The 18,367-nt window shown below is 29.3% G+C and overlaps 1 protein-coding gene across 3 annotated transcripts in view; it reads left to right on the top strand.

Annotated features, from left to right (window-relative positions):
- LOC111625474 (vacuolar protein sorting-associated protein 72 homolog) overlaps positions 1-18,367 on the top strand; it is a 64,107-nt gene that overhangs the window by 44,346 nt on the left and 1,394 nt on the right. For 2 of the 3 annotated variants that reach the window (XM_023368625.1, XM_023368626.1), the window contains exons 2-7: positions 3,617-3,761; positions 3,848-3,989; positions 10,150-10,299; positions 12,934-13,021; positions 13,459-13,647; positions 15,819-15,945. In XM_023368625.1, coding sequence (XP_023224393.1) covers positions 3,879-3,989; positions 10,150-10,299; positions 12,934-13,021; positions 13,459-13,647; positions 15,819-15,945 — 665 coding nt within the window. In that variant the 5' untranslated portion in view covers positions 3,617-3,761; positions 3,848-3,878. The remainder of the gene's footprint in view (positions 1-3,616; positions 3,762-3,847; positions 3,990-10,149; positions 10,300-12,933; positions 13,022-13,458; positions 13,648-15,818; positions 15,946-18,367) is intronic. The other variant, XM_023368627.1, reaches the window with a different exon arrangement.

Genomic DNA, 18,367 nt, shown 5'->3' on the forward strand with positions numbered 1-18,367 from the left:
AGTTAAGTGAGAATGACATCTTTGTTATTTGTACTTTTGATGGACTGTTTGATTTGTTTACTACAAAATGATTATTTCAAAAATTAGAGTTATACTATTGCTAGTGTGGTCTTATCCGAAATATTTTTATTGGAGTTTTTTACCCAGGTGTTTATTTGTGTCGTTTGGCTTTTAAAATTCAATTTACAAATTCGAGTGAATTTAGAAATATCGATATTGCCAGATGCCATTTTCTTCGTGATGTAAACTGACTCGTTTCTTTGTGAATTTTGTTAGCGTTTCATTTGAAATGTCTGAATATAGTATGCGCATTGAACTGACTTAGTGCTTTATGATTGACTTGTTGGTAACTTATTTAAGTTGCTGACTTTATAAATTATTCTTGGCTGCTCGTAGTGAACTGGCCAAACCCGCAGTAGATGTGGTAAAATGATTTTTATAGTATTTGCAGAAAGGAAAAAGTCAAAATTAAAAAGTAGTTTAGTTGTTTAAGACATTTAGTCCATATGTTTTTTAAAAATAAATCAATGCACTTTATTTTAATAATTACGGGACTTGTATTCATCTCACTTTTGCTACTTTTTCTTCTTTTTAGTAGGAAAGTATGATGTCTCTTGTTTTTTGAAACATTGTATTACATTTTGTCTTTAACTGTGATAATACAGGATCAATTTTTTCTACATATCCTATATCTTTGTCTTACTAATTTAATCATATATAAGAATATAATTTTTTTACATTTGTTATATAACCAATAAATACAATAATTTAAAGAATAAAAATGTGTATTATTATAAGTTACATTTAATATGAATGTAACATAATAATGTAGTGTACATTGAAGTTAAATGATAAAAAGTAACAGTAACAAATTATTTTATAATATGTGTTATTGTTTTAAACTTTCTAAAGTTATTTAGAGATTTTGTTTTATAATAGTTCCTCTCTTGTTTGCTGCAATGTTCTAGTTACTTCAGCATCATCATTTACCGTACAGTTAAAATTAAAACTTCAACAGCATTTAAACACTTAGTGCATTTATGACAAAGTTTTTATGCATTATAAGAAGAGTGGGCAACAACTATTGGATTATATCGGGCTATACAATAGCCCGATATTGATTTGTATAAGGAAAGTAGCATATTCATTTACAGGTTCTCTTTGAATAATGAAGAACTTTGTTTAATCAGGGCTTGGATAATCGGGTTTTACTGTATATGTTACCACTAAAGCTGGAAAGCCGTTAATGTGTACATTACCCAGCTAATCTCCAGATTAACTAGGGTGATCCGTTAAAATTTCGAAGATTGTTCCATTTCTCAAATTACCTAGGTAATGTGCAGATGATCTAGGTAATCTACACATTACCTATTAGTCACTCAGTAAACTGAAAATAAGATCTTTGCTGGAACAACAGCAGTGTTTTTTGTACGCTTAAATTAACATAATGTTATTTAATTAATTTTCGATATCTAAAGAATCAAGTTAATACAATCAAACAATCGACAAATTAGTTGATAGAATCAATCATCAATCAATTAAAAAACTGTAATACAAAAAATCAAACGGTTTAAAATATTATTATAATTAGGGAAATGAATTTGCAAAACATATGATAAACTTGTGCTTACTTATTAGTGCAATCTAAAAATTAGTGACACTTTGAATTATGTAGCAATTGGTTTTCACGACAAGCACACCTATTTGTGGTACACATAGATTTGCAGTCACATTTCTGAAACCCTGCCCACTACCAAGGGATTGTTTTATTGCTATTTGACATAAACATATTTCTTTAGCAGGGACATCTTCTTTTGTTGAAAATATCTCTTCGCAAACACTAAATTCAGATTTTGCATACAATTGTTTTAAAATACCTATTTTAGTACCAAGTTTATAAAAGCCATCATCTGTTTTACTAAGAACCACAGCTAAAATTGAGCGTGTATCAGGTTTTGCTCTGTCTTGTTTGGGAAGTAGTAGGGAAATGAAATGAGAGAAACAAACTTTTGAACTTTAACGATACGGAAGCCGTTAATTTGCAGATTCCCTACGTAAAATGCGGAAAGCTCTCGATTCCGCACATTAATGGATTACCCTAGCTAATCTCCTAATTAACTAGGTAATATACACATTAACAACTCTCGAGCTTTAGCGGTAACATATATACTAAGTTAACTCTATCTTTTCTTTACTTGTTAATGAGAAGATATTTTGTCAAATAAATATGCTGTGTGAATATCAAATACAGGTTACGACCATCTCAGGATAAAACAAACCGCAGATACAACCGTCATATATTTGTACCCCTGCCATGATCTGACTCGGCGGCTATCTCCACTGATACGGTGCTTTGTTCATTCCAAGGGGTGCCACCTATCTAATACCAGAAAAGTCTGGGTTTTAAGAAAATTTGGCAAATTGTCAATAATTAAATATTTTTTAATAATACAATACAATACAATACAATACAATATAAGAGTATAAGCTTACAGTATAAGCTTACTTTATACAATATAAGAGTAATGGACAATTGTGGATGCTGATGTCGCAATTTATAAAACATAATGTAGATAATATTGAAACTTCTGATATCATAACTAATCAAGTTGTTCAGCTGGGGAGGAGACTAAACTTGGGAATTGATGTGGTAGATATTTAACAGCTAATTGAAACCCACAAGGAGGAATTAGCAAATGCAGAATTGATAGAGATACTGCATGAAGATAATAATCTAAGGATGACTGTTAAAGACACAACAACGATACAACGCCCGATTCAACACTAGCCAAAACATTGGAAATTAAAGGGCTTGAGTAATTTTGAAGAAAAAGAAAATTTTTTTTTTTTTCAATTATTAGATGATGATGATTCTGACAAACATAGGAGAACCACAGTAAGATGAGAAATTGAATGAGAAATGACATCCTATAAAACATTAAGCGATGAAGAAAAGAAAGCAGCTGTGTGGCTGTCCAGTTAAAGTTAGATGTTTTTAAAATTGCCATGTAAATAAAATGTGTAACTGTGTCTTCTATAAATATGCAAAGTTATGTAATTCTATTATGAAATACACACACATATATATGTATATATACAAGTTACATCTAAGTTTTTAGTTGTGTTCTATATATGCATTTATTTAAAATTCAATTTAAGACATGAATTAAAAAAAATGTGTGTAAATGTATGGGAAATGACAATTCATGAGACAACCAATATTTGATAGAATGCATTTGGTATGTAACCTGGGGTATGCCTGTATAATGTAGACTGCTTTTGTCATGATATTTTACTAAACATTTTTCTATAAGTAATGATTTTGGCTATTTTTAAAATTATCGTAATTATTCTAATTTTTTTCCAATGAGTTTCTCCCTTTTCCTACATTTTAAGCCTTGAACACAATAGTCCCTATTTTGTTTCAAGGCTGAAAAATAATTATATCCAAATCGTTTTAAAGATTTAAAAATATATAAAATTAGAAGGTTGTAATAAATTTTGAGTAATCTTTTATATTTTGAAGATATGTTTATGATTTGAATTCTCATCACTGATTAGATGATAGGATGTTGTATCATTAGAATAAGAATAATAATATTCCAATTATTTGCAGCTTCTTATAAGTGATAACTGATGAGGGACAGGAGTTCAAAATGCTTAGTCATAAAAATGGAGAACTGCTGAGTCTTAAACTGACTATACAAGTGTAGAATGACTATGTTTTCTACAACATAATAAGCAAGGAATATAATACAAATGTACTTAAGACATTTTTCATACAATATGAAAATAATATATTTGAAATTTTATTATTTATATATTTTCTACATTTATTTTTAAACAGATTACTTTCACGTGTTTTCCTGTAAAATATAATGGCTGCAGATCGAGATAAACGAGTAAATGCCGGAAGTCGTATGGCGCGGTTGCTGGACGAAGAGGAGGAAGACGAATTTTATAAAACAACATATGGTGGATTTTATGATGTAAGAACATGATATATGAGGTCTATCCGGAATGTTTGCGAAGTTTTTAAATTATGCACCAACTGATAATTGAATCTAAATGCATCTTACACAGCTCTCTACCAGCAAGTTTTTTTGTACTATCTTCCAAAAGCAGTTTGTTCTATCTTCATTTGTTATGTTACGTTCATATGTGTAAATGTGTTGTTTGCATTTTATGATTTTCTTTTCGTGATTGTAGTTGAGTGAAGAGTTCTGGGATGGGCTAGGTCTGATAATTTCATGAAAAACATTGTCACCGGGGATGAAACATTGGCTCTATGGGTACAATATGGAAACAAAATGTCAGTCATCATAGTGGGTGGGAAAATCTTTACCATAACCCAAAAAAGGCACAACAATTTCGGTTGAATGTGGAGGTCTTGCTCACTGTTTCATTCGATTTTGATAGTGTCATTCAACAGGAATTTCTTCCAGAAGGGAAGGCAGTAAATAAGAAATACCATCTGGAGGTAATGAAACATCTTCGTGAAGCAATCAGGTAGAAAAGACCAACTGCTTGGAGAGAATAGCAGTGTGACAATGCTCATGTCCACACAACACTGCTGATAAAAGGGTTTTTGGCCAATAACTCGACACCTTGTTCTTCAACCTCTAAAAAAACAGACTAAACCCCAGCAGTCTTCTTTTTGTTTCCCAAATTAAAATTTGCTCTCAAATGTTATTGTTTTAAACCCATTAAGGAAAATTTGCTAGAGGAGCTGTGCATCGTCCCAAAAGAAGTGTTTCAGGAAGCATTCTTTTCATTGAAAGAAATACTGAATTTCGTACACAGACATAGGAGGGGACTACTTCAAAGGTGACAAAACTAAACAACTACCAGATTACATTGGGCTACTTTTCCACTATTGTATTTAATTAATTACTAAATAATTTGTTACTAGAGGGAGGCATTAGGCACCATTTCTTTNTTTTGTATGATTGTTGCTCTTTGTAGTAATTTAAAATTATATACATTTATATATAAATATACAGATTGTTTAAATATAATAATGTTTTGTTAGCTTAAAGTTAAATGAGTGATTATTATTCATTGGGACTGATTATGTTACATGAATTTCTTACACAAAATATAAGGTTATAGTTGTAATTTTATAAAATTTTTTGATTTTATACGAGAAGCCACATTAAGATAGTTAAAAACATTTTGCATTAAATAATTTAACATCATTATTTAAGTACTGGAGGAATCCTGTCAGGCTCTTTGTTTCATTCTTATTCTTGATAACTTTAAGAGTGTCATGCTTTAAGAGTAACATCTAGTTCACTGATCTATGTAACATAGAGAGTTTGTAATAGAAAATAGAGGGAGCTGCATCCACTTGTGTATTATTTACTGTATACTTTAGTTGTCCCCATAACACAGTAAAAACATTTTTTAAGGGTTTTCACAGGAAAATTATCTCAGCATATACAGAACAATATTAAGTTGTGTGTAGGAATTTAATGACATTTTGGCATCTACTGGAAACCCAGTGTTTATTTAGTAGTTTAAACTAAATAGCCAGTGTTCATAGGAGACCCAGTGTCTGTGTGACTGCAGGGTCTCCGCCTCTTTGATGCCCTTGTCAGGATGACACCACTGCATCCAGTTCTATGCACACAGAGGCTGCACTGGTTTACAAGGGTTACGAGGCAGTTGGATTTGGGTTGGAGGAGACACTATGAGACAGTGTGACAGAAGCAAAGCACTCTTAGACAAGTTAAACAAAACAAATACCCATTTATTATATGTTATATGATCTACATGCTATCAGTAACAAGACAAATATATATTAAATACTAGTGTGACACTGAAGCATTTCATGAGACAGAGTTTACATTAAATCATGCTTTGTCATAAATATCTAGAGATTGAACAGAGCCGTTTTTAGACGAGATGATTGTTCATATCTTCTTTTAAGAAGAGTTCACACATGAGTTCTGGGCACACCGGGAACAGTTCTATGGGTAGGTGTGGACTTATCTGTTACAGGAATAGGAATTTTTCTGAATTGGAGCTGAGGACGTAGCCATAGCTAGAGTTGATGGTATTCCATTATTGAAGAAGAGGGTATTCTGTTATCAACGGAGATGGAGCTAACTCATCCTGTTTAAGAACTGGTGACGATCCTTGTCAGGGAACTCGTGGCAAGTTTTACCATTGGAGGAACTGGTGACGACTCTCTGAATCGGCCATTCGTTTGTCATTTTAGAATGGCAGGAAAGCATCTCTTTCGACACTAAGAACACGTAATAAGAAACACTCTCAAGTAAACAAGTTGACAGATATTGCTGCTGAAAACATTATATTGACAAAATTTTCTTGTATTATTTTGATAAAAATTCATTCATTAAGTCTGTGTTCTCACAGTCTGTTGGAGGATTTATGGTATATGTGAATATCATTTATACCATACTTAATGATTGAATATTTGATTTACTTTATTATTATTATTATAAAAATTGTTTATGTGTGACAAAATAAATATATGTTATTAATCAAAAATTTCTTCTAGTGGATCACATTTGTTCAATCAAGAATCAAATGCTTATTTTTTCAGAATTTGTGTTCAAATACCGAATTGTTTGAGTTGGAAGTACCAAGATACCGCTGTATTTCATTTGTTGTTTTTACAAATGATTACTTACGTAACTAAGGTTAAAAAAAGTTAATAACACTTACCTAACAATGTGAAAATAAAGTTTACTAAACATGAAGATTATAAAAAAGAAAACACAGTGACAGTCTTAAAGGCTAAAATCTGAAAGCAACAACGCCTGGTTGATAGGAAAGCTAGGACAAGGAAGGAAAAAAATTGCACTATCAATTTTCATTAAATATGATGAAAAACACAAAACAAATTGAAAATTTCTATATTTAAAATTTGTGGGAAAATTTGAGATAACATACACGTTTACTTGAAAAAACTATGGAATAAAGGAGTTGCACTTAAACGTTCTGAAATTTTGTATGGAGGATTTCAAATCGTGTTGTATGGGGGATTTCCCCAGTTATCTGACTGTGTTAGAGCAAAACCATATTATATGAGGGATGCCTATATTGTTATATTTTAATTATTAATAGGATTGTATCAATTATCATATGACAAACATAACCAATTGATAAATGTAGTTGTCGGTTGATAACCAACACCACCCACCCAAAAGAGAATGAATGATTCTTTTGAAATTTTTAAAAAATTAATCACATATAAAATGGAACAAATTAACAATCAATTTTGTCATATTTAAAGAAGTGAATGAATATCAGTAGATAATCAAGGGTCATGCATAGTTCCAGAATTGCCATTTGGTGATATTTTTATTAAAGTGATAATAAAAATATAATGCTAGTGATAAAAACCCTAGTCCATTATTTTGACGTTCAGCATGAAATTGAATTGCAAACAATACATTCAGGAAAAACAGCAGAATGTCGAGCTTTCGTGCCATGGAGTCCCGTGCACCAGACACCTAGCAATTTTATGTTGTTACATCTTAAGCTTGGGTAGAAAAGTAGGAAGTGACATTGAGAACCGAAGGCAGTTTTCATACATTGCTGCCCAGTGTTTGCAGATGGGATTTTTTTTTTAATCAACTGACAGAAGATTTGGAGACTTTTTTGGGGTGACATTTTTTTTTGCTTTGATTTTTTTCAGTAAACTAAACTAAAACATAAAAATTTTCACATGACAGAACATGTGAAATGCTATTTAAAGATTGTGATCAAATATGTTATTTGGAATTATTGAAAAAATGATTCCTATTTCTAAGTGATAGCTTAACATGTTACTTTTGCTTTCCAAATTTTAAACTGATAAGAGTACCAGCACCTACATTAATTAGTATGTAAAACTGGTGGCAATAAATAATTTGAAGTGGTGAAAAACATTTAAAACTGGCAAATGGTTGGCAATTTTTTAAAATAATTTTCCAGAACAATCCCTGGATGATGATAACAAGAAAAGNCTGTATATGCTGAGATAATTTTCCTGTGAAAACCCTTAAAAAATGTTTTTACTGTGTTATGGGGACAACTAAAGTATACAGTAAATAATACACAAGTGGATGCAGCTCCCTCTATTTTTTATTACAAACTCTCTATGTTACATAGATCAGTGAACTAGATGTTACTCTTAAAGCATGACACTCTTAAAGTTATCAAGAATAAGAATGAAACAAAGAGCCTGACAGGATTCCTCCAGTACTTAAATAATGATGTTAAATTATTTAATGCAAAATGTTTTTAACTATCTTAATGTGGCTTCTCGTATAAAATCAAAAAATTTTATAAAATTACAACTATAACCTTATATTTTGTGTAAGAAATTCATGTAACATAATCAGTCCCAATGAATAATAATCACTCATTTAACTTTAAGCTAACAAAACATTATTATATTTAAACAATCTGTATATTTATATATAAATGTATATAATTTTAAATTACTACAAAGAGCAACAATCATACAAAAAAAATTTTGTTTCAGTTTATTGTAACACAAAGGTGTTACAATAAACTGAAACAAAATTTTTTTTGTATGATTGTTGCTCTTTGTAGTAATTTAAAATTATATACATTTATATATAAATATACAGATTGTTTAAATATAATAATGTTTTGTTAGCTTAAAGTTAAATGAGTGATTATTATTCATTGGGACTGATTATGTTACATGAATTTCTTACACAAAATATAAGGTTATAGTTGTAATTTTATAAAATTTTTTGATTTTATACGAGAAGCCACATTAAGATAGTTAAAAACATTTTGCATTAAATAATTTAACATCATTATTTAAGTACTGGAGGAATCCTGTCAGGCTCTTTGTTTCATTCTTATTCTTGATAACTTTAAGAGTGTCATGCTTTAAGAGTAACATCTAGTTCACTGATCTATGTAACATAGAGAGTTTGTAATAGAAAATAGAGGGAGCTGCATCCACTTGTGTATTATTTACTGTATACTTTAGTTGTCCCCATAACACAGTAAAAACATTTTTTAAGGGTTTTCACAGGAAAATTATCTCAGCATATACAGAACAATATTAAGTTGTGTGTAGGAATTTAATGACATTTTGGCATCTACTGGAAACCCAGTGTTTATTTAGTAGTTTAAACTAAATAGCCAGTGTTCATAGGAGACCCAGTGTCTGTGTGACTGCAGGGTCTCCGCCTCTTTGATGCCCTTGTCAGGATGACACCACTGCATCCAGTTCTATGCACACAGAGGCTGCACTGGTTTACAAGGGTTACGAGGCAGTTGGATTTGGGTTGGAGGAGACACTATGAGACAGTGTGACAGAAGCAAAGCACTCTTAGACAAGTTAAACAAAACAAATACCCATTTATTATATGTTATATGATCTACATGCTATCAGTAACAAGACAAATATATATTAAATACTAGTGTGACACTGAAGCATTTCATGAGACAGAGTTTACATTAAATCATGCTTTGTCATAAATATCTAGAGATTGAACAGAGCCGTTTTTAGACGAGATGATTGTTCATATCTTCTTTTAAGAAGAGTTCACACATGAGTTCTGGGCACACCGGGAACAGTTCTATGGGTAGGTGTGGACTTATCTGTTACAGGAATAGGAATTTTTCTGAATTGGAGCTGAGGACGTAGCCATAGCTAGAGTTGATGGTATTCCATTATTGAAGAAGAGGGTATTCTGTTATCAACGGAGATGGAGCTAACTCATCCTGTTTAAGAACTGGTGACGATCCTTGTCAGGGAACTCGTGGCAAGTTTTACCATTGGAGGAACTGGTGACGACTCTCTGAATCGGCCATTCGTTTGTCATTTTAGAATGGCAGGAAAGCATCTCTTTCGACACTAAGAACACGTAATAAGAAACACTCTCAAGTAAACAAGTTGACAGATATTGCTGCTGAAAACATTATATTGACAAAATTTTCTTGTATTATTTTGATAAAAATTCATTCATTAAGTCTGTGTTCTCACAGTCTGTTGGAGGATTTATGGTATATGTGAATATCATTTATACCATACTTAATGATTGAATATTTGATTTACTTTATTATTATTATTATATTACTTTATATTAACTTTCAGAAAAATTTACAATGCTTTAAAATGTTTTGATTAAAAAAAATGTCTTCTTTTAGGTAGAAAGTGATAATGCATATGAAACAGAAGATGAAGAAAGTGATGTCTACGATTCGGATTTTTCTATCGACGAGAATGACGAACCTGTTTCGGATCAAGACGAAGATGAGCAAAAGCAAAGAAGAAGAACTACTACTAAGTTTTATAAAGTAAGTTTTTATTGAATATTAATTATTTATAAATTTAGATAATTATTTTAAGTACCCAAATATAAAGTTGTTTAATGTATATTGTAAATAAGTAGGTATAACACAATACATATAATACAATTCTTAATCAAAAGTCTATAATAAATATAACACAGAAATAGCAATAACACATGATTTTCATTCTAACTTTTTTTTTTTAATGTGGAGTCTGTTTTTTTAGTTATAACTTAATGTTTGTCTATATAAATATTATTTATTCTTAACTTGATGTTTTTATTTCATCAATTAGCCTTTAATCCCTTTTTATTTATAATACAATATACTTTCTACAAGGCAATAATGATTTCAATTGTGTGATAACCCTTCAATAAAATTATGTACTATGTATTTGTAGAAAGTATATTATATTGAGTTTTTTAAATTTTGGAATGCTTTAAACAGGACACACAAAATATCTGTAATGTAAAAGTTTCAAACTGTATTACTACTTGAAATGTTTAGTGCATTCTCATTTTATATAATATCTCAACTTACTTCTACTTGAAATTAAATATTTCAGGAAATTATGAATATGGATCATAATATTTTAAAAAGTATCATCAAGATTTGAACATTATTGAATTTACAGTAAAAAATAGTTTTATGAATGTTTTCACTAGTGTGTAGATTGCTCTCTGCTCTTTGGAAAGAATTGTTTGCTTTTTAATTGATTAAAAATATTGTTTTAATCTCCATTTAGATTATAATATAATTATAAATAAAACAATAAAATTGCAATATGGTTTACGTTACTTCTATTTGTGGTTGTATGTAGACTTATAAATATTGTGAACTTGAATTAAGATTAGATAACATAAAAGAAATGACAAACATTTAATTAACAAATGTAGAACAACAACTTTATTAAGTGCATCAGTCCATATACCTACAGCACAATGCAGCAAACAATGTTTTTTGTAGATGTATAAATATTAATAATTTAGCAGAACAATAAATAAAAAAATATTTTATACATTTATAATTAGTGAAAGAAATTATACAATTAATTGTAATTTTCCATAGTCTAAATTTTCATACTGAACACTGATAGTTGGTCATGGGTTTGCATCTTGCCTATGGAATTTTCTGGATTTTCTCCTCATATAAATCTCTGTTAATCTGATCTTTGATTAAGGCCAAATGAATGCTGGATTAAATTGGGTTATAATATGGCTATCTGTTTGGCCCTTTTCTCCATATGTTGAATACTTGAATAGAGGCCAGTTTCTGTTAGAAAGTGTTCCCTGGTGGTACTCCTCCTTGGTAGATTGCCTAAATGTTGTGTTGCCTTCTTCCATTAATCCATTTCATGGCTTCCATGAAGTGTTGTTATATCACCCTTATGTGTCACATTATCCAATAGAAAACCACTAACTTAAGGTTTATTATCACTAAGTAATTTGGGCTGATAGGTGGTTTAAGCTGTCTTGTACTACCTCCAAGTTTTATTAACGGCTATTATTATCCACCTATAATACTAGACTTATTATATCAGTCGTAATGGAATTATTGCCTATTCTGGTAAATCTAGTTTTACAGGTGAATAATAATAACCATTAATAAAACTTGAAGATAAACAACTAGACCTGAAGCAATTACAAGAAAGTATCTTGTACTAATATTAAAAATTACATTATGTTTAGAACAAAGTTTAATAGAGTAATTTAGAATATTTTGAAAGAAAGATTGACTAAGAATAGGACTTGATAAATTTTCGCATATTTACACTCTACTCTTTCAGCTCAAATTACTTAGTTACAATGATGAAAGTCTAGACAAAAGATAACCTGGAGGACACTATTTTATTTAAGAGTATTAAATTAGGTTACTTTTTGTAGATTAGTGAAAAGTTTCTGTTTTTTTTTTTTTTTTAGTAACTTTTGAAATTCAGTACTTTAGGTTAAATACTTCATTAAAATTTTAATATATTTGGTGGTTGGATGACCAACCAAATATTTTAAATAGTTTTAAATAGTTAAATCATTAAATCATTAGCATACTATTACTACTACTGTTACTACAGAACTGGGATCAAACACAGGCAGTCAAAATTTTTTGGGAGATGGTCTGTCTCAGATATATTGGGCCTCGCCTTTCATTACCAGGCTGCTTCCTTTCCACAATGGGTATGATTAAAAAGACCCTCACAGTGCCCGTAGGGTAGAAAGAGTCAAAAATGGAAAATATGAAAATATTAGCAGGTCCAATGAAAATCCAGATAAGTTCATTTTATTTCATAGGTAAAATACTTGAAATTATTTTCATTTGTTGTTTGATTGCTTTAATTTATTAGTTAAATAAATACATTTATGTAATTAAATGATTTATTTGGTTTTAGTTCAGATATGTATAACATTAATTGAAATTTACAATTTTATATTGTAACAAAAATTAGTTGACAACAACAAACATTCTATGTTGTTTGTATTTCTTCTGTATGTTCTATTTATTGTAGTAAATTTAGTTTTAAAATAGTTCATTACAGTTAAAATAAGTCAAAAATGTAAAAAGTAAAGAATATAATTTTAATAAATTTTTTTTTAATTTTCTAACTTTTTCATATTTTTAACAAAATGTTTATTTCAAATATTTTAGGAACCGAAACGAGATACTTCAAAAAAACAAAAGGATTCACGAATTCCAAAATGTGCAGTTAAGCCTGTTATATCAGATGTTTCAGTAGGTAATAAGATATTTATATTTATTTATAGATTAAAATTTTTATTTATTTCTTTGATATTGAAAATTGGAAATATTATAGAAACAAAATATTAAATGACAGTTTTGTAGTTTTGAGGAATAGACTTAATGATACATAACTTTTGGCATTGTCACATTTTATAAGTAAACTTTCTGTATTATCACTCAGTATAACATCATTTTTGTTTCATTTAATACAAATGCCATATATTGGAATTATATATTAATCTCCTAAAATTTTTTTAATAAAAAGAGGAAACTGCAATTCAAAAATATATTTTTTATTCACTTAAATAAATTCTGATATAATATTTTATTGAATTAACAATAGTATAGAGCATACACTAAATATTATAAATGTTCTTTATAACAATCTGTATTTTATATAGTTATTTACCAATTGCAAATGCTCTTCTTTAGAAAGAAAATCTGTTAGACAGTCAACTAAAGAGAAATCTGAACAAACTGAGAGACGAATGAAACAGCAAGAAGAATTGAAGAAAAACCGTGAACCCAAGAAGAGAGATTCTAGCCGGTATTACCGAATGACCCAAGAAGAATTATTAGCAGAAGCTAAAATAACAGAACAAAAAAATTTAAAATCTCTAGGTAATATTTTCATTATATTCTAAACTGGTAGTAAATTTTAATGCTTAGGTTATGTTTATCATCTCATTTTAAAAACGACAGTACTTACAGAAGCCAGTTTAATTATTTGATTTATATTTTCGGACTTTCTTTGGTCCTCTTTTTAAATCTTAAGTCTAAAAGAATGGTAATTTTAAAACATCCAAATGATTATACAGACTTAACATTGTAACAGCTGTATGACATTTCTGCTGCTTATAGGTTGTAATTAAGAAATTTTGAATTCTACTTGTTACACTAATAATTCATTGAAATTTATGATTGTGACATGTAACTATTTAATGCTTGGTGATAATTTATGTATGTATTCATTACAACAAACTTTCAGCTTACAAACATTTTTGAGATTCCCTCAAGTTTATTGTATGAGATTCCACTGTAAGTCAATAATTTTTATCATTGTATTTAGTTAAATTGAATTATATAGGAAGGTTTCTGTTTTATTAAGGTTTCTCTTTGAATAGGTTTTACTGTATTGTTTTTTTCATACACCTGTCTCTTAAGTGTTTATAATAAACTAATGAATTGAACAAAAAAAAATCAAAAAACAAACATCAAAATCTTGATTAAACAATCAGAATATTTAGGATTATAAAATCATTTTCATTCACAAACTATTTATATTTTTGAAAATTTTTATTGTATTTTATGAAATCTGCTTTGTGGTGTTTGAAAGTGTAATTTAGTCTCCAAAATTATTTTAAGAAAAAAGTAATTTCAGTCTGATGTATTGATACATCTTAAACAATTGTTTTAAAGGAAATTTAATAAGTTTATATCTACTGTCAATTACAGTGGATTCTTGATATACCAAGAAGCCACTTATATGGATTAACTCTGAATACAGTGAACTGTCAAAGGATTGAGCTAAGTAATGATTAAATAAATAAATACTCTTAAGGGTATTAACAAAATTTAATCTAGTGTATAAACTACAGAATCATATACATTTTAAGATAAAAATTTTGAAATTAAATTAGTAGTAGCATCACTAAAGTTTATATGATGTAACTTATAACTTACATTTATAATAATTATATAAATATAATGCCAATTTTCAGGTTCTGACCTAAACCTAACATTAAACAAATATAAACAAAAATTACTTTTTTATTGATTCTTTAAACTTTTAAGATTTTCTTCTCATTAATCATTCAAAATTTTTGTTTAAAAATTTTATATAGAATAACATACAAAACTAAAAAACAATTTAAACATAAAATAATAAACAAATTAACTAACCAGCTAAAACATTTGATCTCGTTGTTAGGGTGATTACTTGTTTGATTTTTTTCATTAAATACAGAACTAATTATAGCAATATGTAAGATTTATTTAGGTTTTATGTTAATAATATAAAATACATATGTAATTGTCTCATAATTTGATTTTATTTTGATACTTTATGATTCCTCAGTGAAGTATAAATCTCTAAATTATCTGAATCCTATATTTTAATTCTCTTGAGTTACAACTATTTAAATTATTATAAAATATGTATAATTTGATGATCAGATAGTTTTTGAACACTAGAGTTTAGTGTGTTCCAAACTCTATTCTTGAGTCAAATCCTCAAATTTTCATGAGTGGTTTGATTGAATATGTCAGTTCTGCATTCCTTACTCTCTAGCACAGTGGTTCTTAACCAGTATTCTGCAAACCTACCTTGAGTGTTCCACAAAAGAAAAGATTTTAAAGTTTTTATTCAAATTTATTCCCATTGCTATGTTCATAGACAATTCCATGTTTCTATTTTATTCAGTATACTAAAGTTTATTAATTTATTGCTTCATTGTTTCCTGAGAATAGTAAACATGGAATTGCTTATAAATTTTTGATTATATTGATGCTAATGCTCCGTGTAATAAAAAGTATACGAATGGTATTCTGCGGCTTCAGAAAGGTTGAGAATCACTGCTGTAGCAGTTCCATTGTGAACTTGACTAAACCCACAATGACACAGTGAAAGACTAGTACTGTGAAAACAGTTATATATGAATATTATAATTTTTATCATTCTAAATAACAAATTGGTTATCTGAAAATCAAGTATCATTCAAAAATGTTTTAATAATGAACTTTTGCAATAACTTTTATGCTATATAACTTGATATAATTTTTTCATGGTTTAGAATCTTATCAAAGATTGGAATTGGAGAAGAAGAAAACAAAAATTATCAAACCAGCTTATAAAGGACCAATGATACGTTATCATTCAGTTTCTATGCCATTGATTGAAGAATTATCTGAACAGGAAAAGTAAGTTATAATTTACAATTTGTTTAAAGTATTGTAGTTTAGAAAATATTACTCTTAAGGCTCATTCAGACATATTGGGGCTGGCTGAACAAGTAATAGAGGATATGTTTGATCCACTTTGGTTGCAGACTTCGCTTATAAGGCATTGTGGAGGTCAGAGAATACTATTTAATCTGGGAGTCTATTTTCACTGTGTTTAATTTAATATTGTCATGCAACTGCCCAAGCTTGACATACCAGAATTGTAGATAAGATTATAAAAGCTTAATAAGAATTATAGCATCCCACTTCATTAATGCCATTGCTATGTATTAATTTACTTTTGTATTTTGGTTTGACATAACTTTGAATAAATTTTTATTAGATTTATTTCATTGTGTATCCTGGTCATTAAAAATTTTATATTTTATATATGCTTGTGTGCAAGGAGCAATTTTGAAAAAAAAAAAATGTTGTTCTCCATTTGTATTTCATTTTTCAAATATCATACACAGAGAACAGAATGCTACTATTTCCTGAAGAAGACAGTTATAAACTGTTGAAAGTACTTGCATAAATAAATCTTTTTGTAATGTCAATAGGCAGTTGTGTTGTTAATTCTGTAACATTGCTTGATATGGAGTGTTTTTACATTTTATAATGAGCATGAAGTTAGTTTCATCAGTTGAGTCTTTCAAAGGCATCCAGAATTACTAGGAATGTGTCAGCAGATATATAGAGTTAGAACGGAATGAAGGTTAAGAAGTAATGTTTAGGCTGCAATTTTCAAATTTTATAAATTCCCACTGGCATCCTGTCTGTCCTTTGTTAATCTTAAGAACAGAGTTACGTAGACAAAAGTCGAGATGAGATATGGAAAGCTTAGGGGCAGGAGGCCACGATTAACTACATACAAACTTCTGGTCCAGACCAGAAGTCACTTGATTTCAATTCAAAAATTTTCTCCAGAATGGAGTTAGATAGATTATAGGTATGACTTTGTTGTTATCATAAAAAGTATGATGTACAGGTGCAAGACTATACTACAATAGAGCATATATATTTTAAATTGAATAAATTAAAAATTATGATTAAAAATTGCAGCCTTTTCTTAATTTTTGCTTGTTTCCTTTAGATTTTGAATGTAAGTACCATTTATATATAGATGATAAGAAAAGCCTGATTTTGGTTTACAATACAGTTTTAATTTTAAATGAGTAATTTATATTTTCTTCCTCTCACTTTTTCTGTCAAAGTGGGCCTATAGTATCTTCGTCTCTCTCGGAAGGACCAAAATTTATCACTTGATAATTTTACTACATAAATATCCAAGCAACTATCTAAGCTGTCAAGACACACCATCTCTTCAAATGGGACTATGGATTTCTTTTTTAGAATTAATTTGCTCAGTTTACAAACAGTTTAAGCTATTGTGCTTTGGATATTAACTTTAACTTTTTATTAGGGAGATTTCAAAATTAATAATTATTAGAATAATTTGATTTAAAAAATTTCAAATATGGTATAACATTCATGTTAAATTATAGCATTGTGATTATCCAAAATGTTGATATTTGGAAATAATAGAATCAAAATTAAATGTAATTAAAAATATTTTGTAGTCATTTTGAATTATGAGCCTTCATTATTACTATATTTCTTTTTATCAAAATACAGTGATTTAAATTACCATATTTTGATAGATGTCTTCCATAAACTTTTTCTTTTTGTGTATTTTTTTTTTAAATCTTGGATTGTTTTTTGTATACATGTATTTTGTTTATTGAAACAAAAATGTTATATTATAAACTAGAATTTGAAATTCAATAATAGAAAATATTCAGTTGCTGTGTCTTTATTAAGGAATTGTTACAGTACGAGGGGGACCCAAAAAAACTGAACTGAGAGCACACTGCCATTCGTAGACATAGTAGAGAGTTCTCCCGTTATATGGGGTTAGTAGAGACCTTCACGAAACAGCTGTGCAAATGGCGTCAATTTGTAGGTTTATGTTTGAGCGTAGTGTTGTTGTGTTTCTCTTACTGTTATTTTGTTCTGCCTGCGAAGTTCTGGGCGTCCTGGACGTTTTTGTCTTGAAACGATGAAAACGTTGAAAAAATCCGCCAAAAAAATTTTAAGATGTCTGCGAGAGGATGTGCAAAACATCCAGAACTTTGGCGATCAGGTGACTGGTTCCTTCATCACGACAACGCCTCTGCACACACGACCTTAAGAGTGACCCACTATTTGGCCTCTTGGGGATTGCCCTTCGTTTCCCACCCTCCGTATTCACTAGACTTAGTCCCTTGCGACTTTTTTTGTTTCCAAGAATGAAGAAAAATCTAAAAGAGAAGCGTTTTGATGATATGGAGGTTAAGGGCACTGGACGATATCAAGGTTGAAGAGTTCCAGAGATGCTTGAAACAGTGGGAAAAAAGACTTC

Source organism: Centruroides sculpturatus, unplaced genomic scaffold, assembly GCF_000671375.1.
Source record: "Centruroides sculpturatus isolate CEXI.00-Female unplaced genomic scaffold, Cexi_2.0 scaffold95, whole genome shotgun sequence".
NCBI classification, from domain to species: Eukaryota; Metazoa; Arthropoda; class Arachnida; order Scorpiones; family Buthidae; genus Centruroides; species Centruroides sculpturatus.